At 33.4% G+C, this 18,085-nt stretch overlaps 1 protein-coding gene and 1 non-coding gene across 2 annotated transcripts; both read right to left on the minus strand.

The window, feature by feature from the left end:
* Window positions 1-4,608: 4,608 nt before the first annotated feature.
* TRNAG-UCC lies at window positions 4,609-4,680 on the minus strand. Its single transcript has one exon. It is a non-coding gene; the product is annotated as a tRNA-Gly (tRNA).
* Window positions 4,681-8,781: 4,101 nt separating this feature from the next.
* On the minus strand, window positions 8,782-14,713 carry LOC109172128 (patatin-like protein 1). Its single transcript, XM_019321274.1, has 7 exons — window positions 14,455-14,713; window positions 14,175-14,353; window positions 12,979-13,186; window positions 11,192-11,353; window positions 10,737-11,087; window positions 10,456-10,631; window positions 8,782-9,009 (listed from the first exon to the last, which is right to left on the minus strand). The coding sequence occupies exons 1-7, from the start codon at window positions 14,569-14,571 to the stop codon at window positions 8,910-8,912; spliced, it is 1,293 nt and encodes a 430-aa protein (XP_019176819.1). The 5' UTR covers window positions 14,572-14,713; the 3' UTR covers window positions 8,782-8,909.
* Between the last annotated feature and the right edge of the window lie 3,372 nt (window positions 14,714-18,085).

Genomic DNA, 18,085 nt, shown 5'->3' on the forward strand with positions numbered 1-18,085 from the left:
TGATCTTCGGCAAGAGTGCTTCTAGAATTAATCAACTAAAGGAACAGTTGAGTAAGTCTTTTGCTATGAAAGACTTGGGGCCAGCAAAACAGATTCTTGGGATAAGAATTACATGAGACAGGAATGCCAGAAAGTTGTGGTTGTCTCAGGAGAAGTACATTGAGAAAATACTTTGTAGGTTTAACATGGACAATGCTAAAGCGGTTAGTTCTCCTCTTGCTAATCACTTTAAATTAAGTAGTAAGCAAAGTCCTTCTACAGAGGAAGAAAAGGCAAGTATGCAACAAGTCCCTTACAATTCAGCAGTTGGCAGTTTGATGTATGTTATGGTATGTACAAGGCCAGATATTGCTCATGCAGTTGGCGTTGTCAGTAGGTTCCTTTCTAATCCTGGCAAGGAACATTGGATGGCTGTTAAATGGATTTTCAGATATCTTAGAGGTACTTCTAAATTATGCCTATGTTTTAGTTCTAGTAAGTCTATGTTGGTTGGATACACTGATGCAGACATGGCAGGTGACATTGACTCTAGAAAGTCGACTTCGGGGTATCTGATAACATTTGCAGATGGAGCAGTATCATGGCAGTCTAAGTTACAAAAGTGTGTTGCACTTTTTACCACAGAGGCTGAGTTTATTGCAGCAACTGAAGCTTGTAAAGAGTTGCTATGGATGAAGAAATTTCTTCAAGAACTCGGGATCAAACAAGACAAATATGAGTTATTTTGTGATAGTCAGAGTGCTATACACCTTGGTAAGAATTCCTCTTTCCATTCAAGATCGGAACATATCGATGTAAGATATCACTGGATACGAGATGTTTTGGAGATGAACCAGTTACAACTTGTAAAGATCCATACAGATGAAAATGGGTCTGACATGTTAACAAAGTCATTACCAAGGGAAAATCTTGAGATCTGTCGTTCAGCTGCAGGGATGCAAGTCCCTCCCACATTGGCGTGAGGGGGAGTTTGTTGCTAGATGGTCCCACCAATGTGGGTAGGGTGGTGACCAAAAGCTTAACAATTAAGCTTTGGAAGATGAAGTGAAAGGTTTTTTGATTCATGTCCACTTAATGGGAGATTAAAGTGGGCAAATGAAAAGACAAAAGAGTTGGCTTTATAAAGCCTATATAAAGGCCATATATTTGGTTACCTTGGATATGAGAGAGTTCAAGAAGAAGAAAAAGATAGGAGAGAAAATTTGTGTGAGATATACAAGTGTGAGAAAATTAGCCGAGAAGAAGTTGGTGGATTTCGTAGAAATTCTTGTGCCTCGGGGTATGTTATTTTCTCTTGTATTGTGTTGCCTCTAATCGTTGAATTAGAGAAGCCTCATCTGTTGTACCCATTATCTATATAGTGGAATATTTACTGGCTTGTGCCCGTGGTCTTTTACTCCTTGCCTTGAGGAGGTTTTTCCACGTTAAAATTCTTGGTGTTTTTTTAGTGCTGTTTATTTATTTTATTGTGCTAATTATATATTCTTGCGAGCATTCTTCCCAACATTATCGTCCTGTTATGTTATTTTAGCTTGCAAGGACTAAATTATTCCATACACAATGGTGAATTCAACAACTAATTTCTGGTGTCTTTTCTTTTCAGAAGACTGATTTAGGTTTTTATTTTTTTATTTTTTAATATTTTTTAACTATATCATTCTGTTTTGATGCTACTATTAAACTACATGAGTATAAATATGATAAACAAGCAGCAGAGAGCGAGCTAAAGATCACCAGTTTACAAGATGTGATTTAGTCCATAAAGGTTCTCCTAAAAGAACAGGATGAATCACCAGTTTACAAGATGTGATTTAGTCCATAAAGATTCTCCTAGAAGAACAGGATGATAAGATAGTAGAACAGGAGGTGACGATTATAGATAAGGAAAATGCAGTTGGAAGAGCTCAGGACGCTCTTGAATGACCAGAGCAAGATGTTTGAAGAACAGTTACTAGAAAAATGCAAGAAGTTGCAAGAGCACTATAGGATATTGAATGATCAGCGCAGAACACTTGAGCGACAAGGGAAAATTTTTGAAGAGCAAGGCCAGCCGATGCTAGACATGCAAAAGATGCTTGCTGACACAAATGTGGTGAGACAAGCTATGGAGGCAAAGAAAGCTACGGTGTCGATTTTAATAATGCAAGTTGCAAACTTCTTTGCATAATGATTTTTGCGGTTGGTTTTTGTTGCTCGTTAAACCTCTTATTGCTCTTATTCATTCAATTTTGTAATTGTGGCAAACTTTTTCTTAGCGGCCCTAAACCAACACCCTTCATATTTCTATTTAATTTAGTATCATGTATGATCACCATTTATATATAGGTTTATGCATTATTAATATTTGCATCTGATGTATGTGAACCCCATTGGTAAATTGGTAAATTAATAATAAGTATTCCATATAGGGAATTTGGTTTAATTTCCTTGTAAGGCATCATTAATTTGTTTTTAGTGAATATTTATGGCATTACCAAAAGAAGGTGGACGTTAAAGTTGGTGCTAGCATTTGGTCAAACACAAACCAAGAGACTAACAAAAAATCAGAAAACTTGAGGACTCAAAGGCAATTATATATATGGAAGGGTTAAGGTGTAGGTATAGGCTTCTCGTGCAGTTGACGCACCTTAAGTATTAAAATGACGCACCTTAAGTGGTACACAAACTACGCACATTAAGCACACAAACAAAGCACCTTAAGAACACAAATCGTGCATCTTAAGTACACAAACCACGCATCGTAAGCACACAACAAAGCATCTTAAGAACACAACCCACGCACCTATGGTTTTAAAATGATTCACCTTAAGTTTCACACGATTGACGCACCTTAAGCATACAAATCACGCACCTGAAGAAGGAAAACAACGCACCTTAAGAAGGACAATTACGCACATTAAGTTTCAACAACTACTCAAATTAAGCACAAAACCACGCACCTTAAGCACAAAAATCACGCACCTTAAGTTTCAGCAAATACCCACATTAAGCACACAACTCACACACTTTAAGCACAAAACCAACGCACCTTAAGCACAAAACCCACGCACCTTAAGAAGGAAAACCACGCACCTTAAGTTTCAACAAATACTCACATTATGCACACAACACACGCACTTTAGCACAAAACACACGCACCTTAAACACAAAACCTACGCACCTTAAGCACAAAAATCACGCACTTTAAGAAGTAAAACCACGTATCTTAAATTTGACCTAGATGCAATAATTACCAAATTGCCACCGTGTTTTTTTTTTAATGTTGGTAATCCTGGACGTTGATTTAAGCAAGATCAATTGCTTAGATTTAACCGCACCTGGACACACCAACCGCATTTGAACCTATATATATATATATATATATATATATATATATATATATATATATATATATATATATATATATACACATAATTTTAGTAAATATAAGATATTGTGTTACCATACAAGATACGGTAAAAATTTCATATTTTGACTAATTTAAGAGTTAATTTTTTTTGGTCCTAGACTTGTTCCAGATTGGACAATGGACATTTTTAATTTATCATAAAAAAAATTGTTACATTTTGACCATACTTATTAGATATTGGACACTTTTACTTATCCCTACTTAGACGGGAAAGTGGATTTTTAGTCGGATGAGTCTGCCCTTTAAGTGTAAATTTTGAAATTTTGACATGCTAATTAGGCAAATTTCTTTGATATCTTTATGTTTAATCGTAGCGGTTGATTTGTCAATTTCAACGAATACAATTTATCCACATCATTTACGTGGTAAGTGACTCTCATGTAAACATGACCCATTTGTGATAAGCATTTAATATTGTAGAAAGACACTTACTATAGATGGTAATTCTTCATATTGTAAGTATAATCCAAATCTTGACATTCATATTATTATTGTACTACTATATTTATATATTGTGTTAATACCATATGAGGCCCTCTGAGTATAGTAGTTTTGCCACATTTAGTCCTAAACTTTCAAATTGACCATTTGTGGTCCTTCGACTTTTAAATTTAACCAGTTGTGGTCCAAGATAACCACCCATGGTCCTCAAGTTTCAAAACTTAACCTGTCATGGTCCTCTTGAAAGAACCATGGTTTGTTAAAATTTAATAGTTGAAGGACCATGAGTGGTTAACTAGGACCACGAATGGTTAAATTTGAAAGTCGATGAACCACAAATGGTCAATTTGAAAGTTTAGGATTAAACGTGACAAAATCACTATACTCGGATGACCTCAGATGGTATTAACTCTTTATTTATTAGTTATAGACATATGCATTAGTGCTTGAATTTGACTCAAAATACTTGAGCTATAATATTGATATATAACTATATACTTCGTTACTTTGTTAATTAACTTTCACCATATATTACATTCTAATCTAATTGACTAACAATAAATTTTGTCCTTTCAAAAAAAAAAAAAAACAATAAATTTTGTGAGATGCATAGATAAGTAGCAATCTTTCAACAATTAGAAATCTAATAACTACTGATATGAACATTAAAATTTTCGTACTTTGGGAAAATTTATCCCATCATTATTTGTAAGCTGGATTTCACTTCCTCTCAGATGGACAAAAAATGGTACGAACAATGCGTTTGCCGGGAGTCGAACCCGGGTCTATTGCTAGGAAGGCAATTATCCTAACCGTTGGACTACAAACGCTTCTGATTGTTATGTGGATGCGTAATTTATATAAAGAGTCTTAACGTTTTTATTTCATAATCTCCCCCATTTTCTGGTGTGGCCAAACTGTATGCTTGCTTAAAACCCAAAACACCAATTTTTATTTATTTTTTTTTTTTTGAAACACTCATGTACACCAATAGATTCCATCGCCCCATGCATGATCAACAAAAAATGTTGGAACATTACTACAAATAACACTTTTAACGTTGGGTTTTGGCGTTTTTCTCCTTTGGTACAATCAGTCGAATGTATTTGTTTGAATCCTTTGGTTTTAATATTTTTTCTATATATTCAATTCGAGCAAAATGTTTCAATCCATAAGTTGAAAACTGTTGCAGTGTTTCTTCATAGATTACGGTCTTAGGGCTTTTGTGCAAGTTTATTTCATGCTTACATAATCTATGAGATTTCCCCAGCCCCTGTGGATAAAATCGGAATTTAGTTTCGTGAGGTATATTTGTTGCAGTTACATTTTTTTATATTAGATCTTTGTCTATAATTGTTGTATGAATACATACTATTCTAGCATAACATTGTATGTAATCACAATTTCCGTCTCTTATTCGTTTAAAGTTGTTTTTGGCTATTCTTCAAAGAAATTTGTGTTTTTTAAAGATGTTTTTTGAATTTGTCTATTGAGCTTGAAATTTGTTTTTCTCAAATACGTTATAAAGCCTCAAATGCGAGATTTTCTGAACTTGCATGTAATCACAATTGTAACACAAGTAGAAAGTTATATAGATCTCTTTGTTGTTCTAAATGACCTTTTTACCATCTTCTCAAGAAGCTGACATGTGTGTGTTGATGATACCCTATATTCTGCAGGTTTGTGATTATGCATTGCCGCATTGGCTTAATGGTTTTGGTGATGGTTAATAAATAGGACTACTTAAATATATTACTGACATTTCCCTCTTTGAGTTGAATTTCACTACTTAAATTCAGCATATCTCAGATTATCCTCCATCTTTCAAAAACTAAACATATGTAAACTATTGATATCAACATAAAAAATTTTGTACTTTACCAAAAAAAAAAAAAAAAAAACTCAATTATTAAGTTGAATTCCACTACTTAAATTCAAAATAAAAGAATTTGAAGCCTGTCAGACAGTCAAGGATCCTCTATGGACGTACGAGCCTATAGAACAAATCTGTTCAAGTAAGGTCGTGCCCAAAGTTCACAACTGGAATCTTATATCTGGGTTCCCAGATACATAATTATTCGGTGTGGGATACTTTGCATTTATTTGAACTTCGAAGAATGAGAAGAGTAAAAACCATAAATATTTTCGGACATCTCAAGTTTCTTATATTCTCAATTGGACCCTAAGTTTTGGCTAAACCAATGTTATTCATTATTATTATCTGCTTAATTGCTTATGTTGGTACTTGGTACGCGCACATTTTTACGATATTTTGGGTGGCAGATAATAATGAATTTGTCAGATTTCAAAATCACTTTACACATCAGATGTATTAATTGTTATACCATGGAGGCATACATTGGATCGGTAAGCTATAATATATTTTCAATTAATAAATTATGTGTTTACTATAATTAACATATTATGTTTATATAATTAATTATTATGTGATTATAATTATTAAATTGTGTAACTTACAATTAACATTTTATGTACGAGTTAATTTCATCTAGGGTCCATTGAGTATAACAATTTTGACACATTTAATCTTAAACTTTTAAATTAACTATATCAGTGAGTATTCAATTTTCAAGTTAACTACTCTTGGTCTTTTAACTTTCAAATTTTAACCAACCGTGATCCTTCTAAATGAACGATTTTGTCATTATTTTACATGGCCTAAAAGACTAAAATAAACGTAATGACCATGGGTGGTTAAAATTATAATGTTGAAGAACAGCAAGTGGTTAACTTAAAAGTTTAGGACAAAATGTAGTAAAACAACTATACTCGAAGAATTCATATAATATCAACTTTATAACATCTATTACGTGCCTTCAATTTATTTATAGGTACCTAATTTATTAACAACAGATACAATATGTTAACAACAAATAAATAATTTGAATGTTATTTTGAAACATGGTGGATTGTCTAATTTGCCCAGATGTATTGCTAATACCAATAATTATCATCATGCTCTTCTTCTTCTGTATATCAAAGAAATCATCAGCTGCGGGGGCAAACAAAACATATTGGAACAATCATACACACAATGGTAACATTAGTTTGAACTTTAACTTTCTATACTACCTTTAAGTGTCATTCATGCATATGTACATTTACGAGAATTCTATGAATTGAATATGGTTAGGAGTATGTATCAGTTTCGTAATTAATTGTTCAGATTTATACTATGTACTGTTTTCCAATCAAACATTGGGCATGCATTGATGAAACGATACACCTAATTTGTAATATATATTCAACACAAATGAGAAACTATGCCTATTATCATTGTCTTTTTGGGGAATGAAGATTTGGTTCGATCTGTTTTTGAAGGTGCATTGCGTCAATGCACTAAAATTGCAATAAAGTACACTAGGAGACTAGATCAAATCAAGAATTCTTTTCTGGCGAAAGTGGCAACAAGAGGAAGCATGGATCATGCCAATAAATAGAGTTTTGTGTTGCAAAAACTATGCTTAGGGTACTATTCAATGAAGATGCTTCCCTCTAAAACTGTTATTGCACCAGTTAATCCAATATTTCTGCAATGAGTCACAGTTACGCATTCTTGAAATATTTTCTTTTATGAAAAATTTGACAATGTTGCATTGATATATGTCAGGATACCAAATGATACTTTAATAAATTCTGAAACACTAATTTAAAAATACACATTGACATTGAACTATTCACGCAATGGGCGTATGATAACTAGTAATTATGTTTGTCCAACAATCACATATCTCCAATTTTGTCTTAGAATTGCCAAAAAAAAAAAAAAAACAAAACAAAACAAAAAAAAAAAAAAACAAAACAAAAAGTCTCATAAAGCATAAATATCATTCAAATTAACTCTCACGCATTATTAATGCATTAAACTCGGGAAATACAAAGAAATAATCTAATTAGCGCAAAATATATTAGTAACAAACAAAACATAAATACCAAATGTGTGCTAAATAAATCTATGTGTGCCGCGGGCGCATTCATCCTCAACCCTCATTCATTTTATTCATCTCTCACCCAACTCTCTTTTCCTTTACCAAGTGGCTTGTGGTTCACTGATATTGAATTGCTCCTTTAAGTGAAAGGTGAAAGGTTTAAACCTCAATTGAGGCAAGTAGTGTGTGTATATAGGGTATCCCCTTCTTTATAATAATAAAAAAACTCTCTCTTCCTCTTCGCCTGCACCATCTTAATAACCTATAAAATGGGTGTGGATGCTGTGCTTGGTTTGAGAAGGGAAGGAATGGCAGAGGACTAAGTTTGGGAGTGATTCTTGGAGTTGTAGCTATGGGGGTAAGGATTTATGTATGTCCACTCAAAACTTCATTTTTTCCCTACATTTTGCTGTATGTATATATGTATATATATATATATGTGTGTGTGTGTATGAATCTATGTATACTGAGTTCTATGTTACTCTTCAGCTGGATAGCAAACTATATTGGTATTTGATCTGTGGAAATATGTATATGAATATATAAATGGTTTGCAACTGGAAATTTGTATTTAAGATGTGTATTTGGATCTTTTGGACTGTGATTGGCAGTATTTTGATTGAAGTCGGAGAAGACGAGCTGAGCTATCCCACGGACCAGGGCAACGGGACTGGGAGTCCCGCTGCTCAGCCCGTGGGAAGCTGGCGAGAGAGGGTGAGAACGAAGAAGAAAGAAACGTGCGAAAAAATACATCCAAACAACTATTAATTATTAGTGACATTAAGCCGTAGAAAGCAAATAATTATTACAATCATAAATTATACTTCAAGCATTCAATATTAAATCATCGTTTTTATAGTACTCAAAAGAAAAATTATCGTTTTTATAATTATAAGAATTAATAACAATAACAATATGAGAAAAAACTCAATTAAGGTCCACATGAATATTATTAAAAAAAAAACAAAACAAAAATCCACACGAATAGCTTAATTAGTTTCCAGATCACGCATTACACTTAAGAAAAAATTGAATTAAATACTTGACATTTCGTATCTTATTTGACTTCATTCATTTAGCGATTTCTCTTATTCTCTTACCCCAAAAGACTAAATCACCAGCCCTAAAGAGTAAGTGCCCCCACACTCCGACTCGACAGAGCATGTGGAAGAATAATTTTTCTTATTCTCTGATAGCATTTTCGCAAACCTGCAATCCATAACATAGAATGTTAGTTTCAATAAATAACACATAAATGAAAGTATAGCACCATAAAATTAAAGTTAGTTCTTCGAAATATTACACTTGAAATGAAAATTTTAGAATTATATATTTGGAGATACTTATTCAAATAAAATTTGATAATAACTTAATTAGAACTATAGACCAAAACTTTTGTGAGACCGTCTTCGGTCATGTAATACTTATACTGAAAAATGTAATATTTATCAAGAAAAAAATATTTATTACTTATATGGGAAAATGTAATACTTTTGAAAAAAATGATACTTTTACATTTTGATTTAAAATTATTGCATTTTTCCTTATAAGTATTAAATTTTAAAGTAAGAAACATTTGCTAACATTACTTATAAGGGAATGTGTAATACTTTTACATCAAAAATATTGCAAAAGTATTGCATTTTACTCAAAAATATTATGGCCCTGTTTGGTAAAAAATTGGCCTATAGGCCAATTTTAGCTTATTTGACCATTATTAATTGTTTGATTTAGTTAAAATATCAATATAAATATTTGGTTAATTAGCTTTTTGCAACTCCAAAAGACTAAAATTCAAAATGCTACTCCAAGCAACTTTTTCAATTAGCTTTTTGAGAAAATAAATTATACCAAACAGCTATCAGCTATCAGCTAATTTACCAAACATTTTCTACAATTAGCTAATATTATCAACTATTTATACCCTCTAATTAACACAATCAGCTAACAACTAACAGCTATCAGCTAACAGCCATTTTACCAAACAGGGCCTATATTTTTCCTTATAAATAACAAATATTTTATTCCTAATTAGTATTACATTTTTTTAGTATAAATATTTTATTTCTCATATCGATACGATCTGTCTCATCCCACACAAGTGTGACCATGGTTGAAAAATTGCTAGGCGCCCATGTATTTTTTATTTTTTAAAAATTTGTTTAAATTTTTTTAAGACTTGATAATTATAAACTATTTAATACTTTAATAGTTAATACTAAAATATTAAATATTAATCTAAAAAATATCTAGAGTTTGAACAATATAGAATTGTTTCACTCAAAACGATATCGTTTTGAGTGAAATAATCGATTTAAAGAAGAAGGAAATAATAGCTAATCAACCGACTAGACAACCTAGGCGGCCTAGTCAGTGCCTAGCTAGGAGGTCTAGTCAGCGCCTAGGAGGCCTAGACAGTCAGTGCCTAGGCAGTGCTTAGGCGGCAGACCACCGATTATGGTGATACGCTAGGCGGCTAACTAGCGCTTAGTGCCTAGGCACCGATTAATCGGTGGCTCGGTGCCTTGGCTGGAGTTTTGCAACATTGAGTGTGACCCTTAGAAGTAATATGATTATTCGAGGTCGGTATTTAATTTTTGTTTTAAAGGAGAAGACAAAAAAAAAAAAAAAAAAAAAAAAAGAGGAGGTGAAGACCTTTTCAAGGCTTGTTCATTTGTCCCACGAGTAGGAACAGGCTTATAGTGTCCAGTCAAAAGATCCAATTTGGAAACAGGTTTCCTCAGCAACTCTTCCCCAACTTCTTGCAATCTCTTCAAATTCTCCTCCGTCGTCACATCAACCGAGGCCAAATCTCCCTCTAACTTATCTTCCTGCACCCATAGTCAAACACCAAATGTGATTAATGTATAATAGTTAAGGGACCAAAAGTGAAATTTCTCAGCAAAAACAATATTTATATAATAATCTGATCTTACTTGAATTCGGAGGTAGTTGTCTCCGAAATCGAGGGACTGAAAACTGGTGGCGATGTGATAATCCACCATGTCGGAGCTAGCGTGGGAGAAAAGATCAATCAAAGGGTTGGCGCCGGCGTGAGTCAACCATCCGACGATTCCCCATTTGGCCGCCATGTCGGCAGTGTATTTCTGGGAATATTTTGAAGATCCTGTGCCTAATGAAAGTATTAGGAACCGTCGTCGTGGTTGGTAGTTATTGGTTGGAAAAATAATATTTTGAATTCTGGGATTATGGGTTCCTTGCCATATTGGGAAATCTGGATCTTTCCTCACCATTTTTTGCGTCACTGTGCTGATCGCAACCAGAGTCTTATATATATACACATACATACAACACAAAACACGGAAAAGTTTAGATGTAAAACTAAGTTCAACTGATAATAACTATATAGGCATAATGTATGTATATATACCGGATTGTTAGCGCAGACGCCGCCATCGACGAGGTTGAACTCAAACATGTTGCCTTTATCATCAGTGTTCTGAAAACAATGAGCAGGAAAATACGTTGGAGCTGCGGAACTTCCTATGCATATGTCTGACAATTTAACGGCCAACTCAGGACAATCCTCCGCCTGCATATTATATTATATTAAGTGACTCTCAAGGTCTCACGGATCTTTATTTCTAGATGAATTGGATCAAGATAGGATGAAAATAATCAAAATATAATATTATTCATTATGAATAAGGCAAAAACTTATGTGAAATCGTCTCGTGAGACAGTTGGGTCAAGATAAAAATGTAATAAAATATACCACAAAATGTAATACTTATACGGGAAATTATAGTACTAACCATGTTTGTTACTTATAAATTAGTATTATTCCTGATTAGTATTACATTTCCATATTCACTCGATCAATTGATTTTGCTGATAAGGATTGGTGACACAGTCTCACAGAAAAGTCACTCTAGGAATAGCGGTGTTACTCATAAAGGAACATAATTGTTTTGAGAAAAAAAATGTAATACTTTTAAATTAAAATATATATAAAATATTACATTAAGGTCTAACATTTATGGTTTAGATTTAAAATTTATTTAATTTTCGTTGATTTTGGTCCTATTTGGTAACATAGTTAGCTTATCAGTCAATTTTGACTTATTTGACTACTATTAGTTGTTTGACTTGGTTAAACAATCAATATGAGTGTTTAATTAATTAGCTTATTGCTCCAAAATTCTAAAATTCAAAAAGCTTCTCAAAGTGGTTTTTTCGATCAGATTTTTGAGAAAGTTATTTTGTATGTAATAAGCTATCAACTAACAACTAATTTATCAAACACTATTTTACAATCAGCGAATAATATCAACTAGTCAAACCCAATAACCCAATCAACTATCCGCTAACAGCTATATACCAAACACCCCTTTTATAAAATTTACCATGTTTGCATATTTAGTTGTTAAAATTGCATATTTAAGTATTTAAGTTTACATAGTAAAGTTGATGATAATTACAAAAATGTCACCACGTTTTTTTTTTTAAAAAAAAAAAAATCTGATGTAGATCATTGAATTTTTACAAATGTAAGTCTGAGATTTGTTCTCATATATATAGGCCCTGTTTGGTAAAAAGTTAGCCTATCAGCCAATTTTAGTTTATTTGATCACTATTTATTGTTTGACTTGGTTAAAAAATCAATATAAATGTTTGGTTAATTAGCTTTTTGTAATTCCAAAATGCTAACATTCAAAAAACTGCTCAAAGCAACTTTTTTAATTAGCTTTTTGAAAAAAGAAATTATACCAAACATCTATCACCTAACAGCTAATTTACCAAACACATTTCTACAATTAGCTAATATTATCAACTAGTTATACTCTCGATCTAATTAACTCAATCAGCTAACCGCTAACAACCATTTACCAAATAATGCCATATTCTAATTCAAATGCAGACGGGACTGCCCGTGCCGCCGGTACAAATTGTACCAATAGATATGCATAAATATACCGCAATGTTTAAAAATGTACAAATGTATCACACACCAAAAATGCATCACACCTAATGGTGCGTTATTTTTGAACACTTTGTTTATATAATTATGTGTGTTTGCACACATTTAATGCGCGTTCGCACACACTTAATCTAATCTAGACCATTAAAAAAATTAGATAGATACACATGATGTGTTCTCACGTTCTCACCTAAGTACATGTTCTCATATGATCCTAACTCTATATATATATGTACCTCGTAGTTGGTGAATACAAGTGGTTGAAAGTTATTGATGTCGAAGGTGGGGATGACAACTGGAGTCAAAGTTTGATGCAGTCGAGTGTTTCCAAGCTTTTCTTCAAGAACTTCTTGGAGGTATTTACCGTCATATTTGGGACCACTCAAAGATGCCAAACTTCTTCTGATTGTTCCAAACAGACCGCCGCCTCTGCATGTCATGTATCTAATGCAACCAACACAAATTATTGCCGCATCCAACTATTAATTTATGCTTACTATTTGTCAAATTTAAGGATGAAAAAATCCCAACCCAGAGAATTGAAATACATTAATATTAGTATCTTTTCGGAATAAATTTCAACGGTTCAAAAGCAAAAAAATATATGCAGAGTGGATGAAATTTTAGGTTGATTGAAAAAAGGGGATAACATTTATATGTAAATAAATACAAATTTGGATTAATAAACCATGTTTATTTAGGGTCCGTTTGGAGAGCAAGAAAATGACTTCTGGAAAATGTTTTCTGGAAAATAAGTTATTTTTCAAAAAATGATTTCTTTTCCCGTGTTTGGCTGCACAACAGAAAACTGTCATTGTGTGTTTGGTTCATTTTCCAGAAAATGAGTAGATTTTCGAAAGCATAATTCGATCTTCTCAATCAACAAACAAGATGTGCAATCAAGATCACCTCAACAAGATAAACAAATTTTCTGAGAACAAACTCAAGATCACCTATCTGAATACGGAAACCAGTTCATCTGTGCGGAAACAAGAACTGGTTTCCGCATCGAAATCCAGTTCTGGTTCCTGCATCGGTGCGGAACTGGTTTCCGCCGGTGCGAAAACCAGTTCTGGGAAACCAATTCTGGTTTCCGATGCGGAAACCAGTGATGAGGGCCGGAAAATAGTGGAGCATCGACGAGAAGGGAAAGCTGTGGAGCGTCGACAGGAAGCGAGAGATGTGAACGGAAGAAAGTAGAAAATGACTTCCCAAAAAAAAAGGGGGAAGTCATTTTCAAGAAAAAGGGTGTATTAACATTGACCAAAATGTTATTTTCAGTTAACTTAAATTTTCCATCACTTACCAAACACCAGATACCCGGAATCTGGGTTTCCAAGCACACCCTTAATTTCTATAAGAAATTTTGAGATCAATTTTTTTTCTAGGCATTACAAAAATAGTACAGTAATAAATAAAATTACTATTATACCGTTCTGGAAATATCTTAGGGCCGTGCTCTATGTAAAAGGGAACAATGTCTTTTGCAGCAAAAAGAGGACGCTTATCTTCATTTGGAGCTGTTAACATGGCGGTCACCAATCCTCCGGTGCTTGTTCCAGCAATCAAGTCGAAATAGTCGCAGATTCTTACTTTTTCACCGTCTAATTCCTAATCAAAAATAAAATTAAAATAAACATACTTTAATTTCAACACTCATGTTAAATAATGAAAAAGAAATGCTTCAAATACTTTAATTTAGAAGTGATTACTTGAAGTTGGGCTTCAAGGAAAGCAAGAATAGTAGCAGGAATGATCCCTCTAATACCACCTCCATCAATGCTAAGAATCGCAATGAAGTTCTCATCAGAGTTGCGGTTGAATGCCATTTCGAATGATTATAAGCTTAAGGTTTGTTTTGGTGTTTACGGGAAAGAAGCATTTGTGTGCTTTTATAGGCATTTGATTAGACAAACGGGATTGTTGTCTTAAAATAAAATAATTTCATGAAGAATTACAAAATTGACTAAAATTAAATATGACCTAACGACCCTATCTAATTTTTTTTTTTTAAAGAGATATTTGACTAAAATTAAATATGACCTAACGACCCTATCTTCTTTTTTTTTTTAGAGATATTTCTATTTTAATCTTTGATCGAGTTGGTTGACCGGGAATTTGCCATCAAAGGGGTACATCACAACTATTGTTGATCGTTGCAAGGAATGGATTATGGATGGCAATGGATTGAGTAGTCATGCTCAAGCATGTCTACCGGGAGCAAAATAAGGTAGAGGCAGGAGACTGGATGGCGAAGATGGCCGTGGAAAAAAATGGAGCTTTGGAGAACGGTTAATGATCCGTCGAATGGCATTGTACGTGTCGTCATTCATGAAGATCGGCTTGGTGTACTGTCCCCACAAAAAACCGTGACAGATAACGATTAGGAGCGTATTTTGGGTCTCCTCTCCCAGTGATCCAAGTTTTGATTAAATTTACAACAAGTTTGGTTCACGGAATGAATTTGGAGGGAATAGGAATGTTATTCCATAGGGAATGGAATATGTAAGGAATAGAATAAGTGTATTCTGTTGTTTGGTTGGCTGAAGGAATAGACTTTAGTAATTGTATTCCAGTGTTTGGTTGGTTAAAGGAAAAGAAATGGAATAGGTTTTAAAGACATAAATATCCTTATACAAAATAATAATAATAATAATAATAATAATAATAATAATAATAATAATAATGAATATGATTATGATATACCGAATGTTATATATATATATATATATATATATATATATATATATATATATATATATATATATATATATATATATATATATTTATTGATAGATTGATGGATAAAAATTATAATTAATTAAATATATACAAGTGCAAAGGGTTTTTTGGTATTTGTGATATAAAAGCTATTCCCAAGAGCATGGGAATTGAATAGCTAATACCAAGGCCCCCCTAGGAATGGCTATTCCCCTTGCGAAGGTAATAGCTCATTACTAAGAATGTTATTTCCATGACAAAATGATCCAACCAAACGATGGAATATGTCTATTCCAAGGAATGTTATTCCATTCGTGACTTATTCCATGAACCAAACATGTCATAAGGGTATGTTTGAAAGCTTGAAAATTGTTTTTTGAAAAATAATTTTTAGAAAATGAATCATTTTTTCGAAATATCTTCTTTTGTTTAGCTAAAAATTAATTAAGAAATTATCTCCTTGATCCATTAAATATTGGGTCGAGTGTGATGTCAACTAACTAACCTCACTTGGTGGAGGAGACTAGAATTGAGCTCGATGTCAGCTTGTTGCAGAGGTTGGCTCATTACAAAGGAAACGATTCAAATCGAGGTCATCAAGAGCGGGAGGTTGGTCGTCCGATCCAAGTGAAATATGCCTTGGACTAGTTGGGCGCTAAAGTGCCAGTAAAAGAATGGTTGAGCTCGATACTATGGGAAAATAGAGTCCCTATGAAGATTCAACTAATAGAGATATATTTTTGTATTGTGGTTAGACCACCAAATAATTACTTCAATATAATTTTCGTTAATAAAACTCGCATCTTGAGTTTTGATATTTTCAAGGGAGGCCTAACCCCATATGCGAACCTCTCAATTCCAAGAGCGGGGGGAGAGGTTCGAGTTTACCTTGCATTATAGCCAATCAATTCAAGTTTGTATTTTTTATGGTGACGAGCTCACCTTGCCTTGGCTTGTGGCCAAGCTCATCACAATGTGTGGAAGATGAGCTGAGTCGACCACAATACTATGTTGACCCACCTTGCAAAGGGAACAAGTTGGGCGCACATGGAAATGAAAGCGTGTGAGCAAAACGAACATAATCTCTCTTAGAGACGGACGATGATTGATGATTGACATATTAAGCATGGATCGAAGTTATAGAGCAACCCAACCCGAATTGAAGCAGACCAACCCCATAGAAGGAAGATCGATCGGACAAGGCAGACCACGAAGTTAGCTCGAGATGGGCAAGGCCGATCTTGAGGTTGGCCCAAGCTGGTCCGACCCAAAGCAAGGGGTCAGGTAAGCCCCGACGAGCCATGTGATGCTGCCAACTGGGGTTGTAATTGCCCATCCTAAATGGGGTGGCACCCAGTTCAATTTGCATGGGCAGTTGCTAGTGAGTTATGTATGAAATGTTACATATTAATGTTTTTGTTAAAATACCTTTTGTACCCTCTTTGAGCCATAATACAATTATAAGATTACTTTGTCTTTTTCAAACACTACTTTGTCCATATATCTTTATCCTTTAATTAATCGGGTTAATTAGTTCGGGTTGATCTCCCCAAAATTCATTTTCTCCATCAAATCGATTTGGAAAAAAATCAAAGGATTAAATTGGATCGAACTAATAATCGAAGACTAAAAATATAAATATCACAACAATTAAGAAATTAAATTGATATTAATTTAAATTTAAATTTACAAGATCTAAATAAGAATAATTAGTCAACTACCATATAGTGTGATGACATCCGATTACCTTTCCAAATGGGTGGTCATAAGTTTGAATTTCGGTGGTAAAGACATAGATTCTTTGGACTAAAAATATTTGATAAAGTATACAACAGATACTACCTTACAAAAAATCATAAGCATTTCAAAAAAAAAAAAAATTAATTAATACTCTCGCTCTATTTTTTGAGTGCCACTGACTTTATTACATGGGGAAAGGTCACTGCATGTCATCTGACTACAAGGTGCTTGGCCCCTCGTGCGCTATTACTTTACTTAAATACTTAATAATAATATTCTCATCCAATTGCATTTTCAAAATAATATTCTCATCCAGTTGAAATACTACAATAATACCAGCAAAGCATGCGGCCAAAGCTCCGGCAGTTGGATCGTAGAATACTAGCTAGGAAACTGTCTGTAATCAGCGAAGACTAAGAAACAAAGAATTTTTTTTTATTTTTTATTTTTTGAAAAGAACAAAGAATTTAATATGCTAAGTCTTTAATAATTAATCACAGCATATTATTTCAAAATATCCATCCACTTGCTAATGTGAAAATAAAACTTAAAAAAAAAAAAAAACATTTCTTGGTTATCATGAACGGGACCGATCTCAACCCGTGTTAAGAAAATATATTTGTTAATCAAATACAAATCACATATTGTCAAATGATTTTTGTGAAAATTTTTGGTCCACAGATTGATCCTTAAATTACCCGCTATTTATCATGTAAATATAGATTGCGTAGTCCCGAAAAAAAGTGACCTTGTAGGTGGAACATGACTCTTGTACTTAAAGGTACGAGTGCAATTCTTGCCAACACTATTTCAATTAAGGCCGTCACACAAGATCGTTATAGTGCAGTATTCTTTCCAGTGTGATTTGCAGACTATTACGCA

This window comes from Ipomoea nil, unplaced genomic scaffold, assembly GCF_001879475.1.
Source record: "Ipomoea nil cultivar Tokyo-kokei standard unplaced genomic scaffold, Asagao_1.1 scaffold0415, whole genome shotgun sequence".
Taxonomy (NCBI): Eukaryota; Viridiplantae; Streptophyta; class Magnoliopsida; order Solanales; family Convolvulaceae; genus Ipomoea; species Ipomoea nil.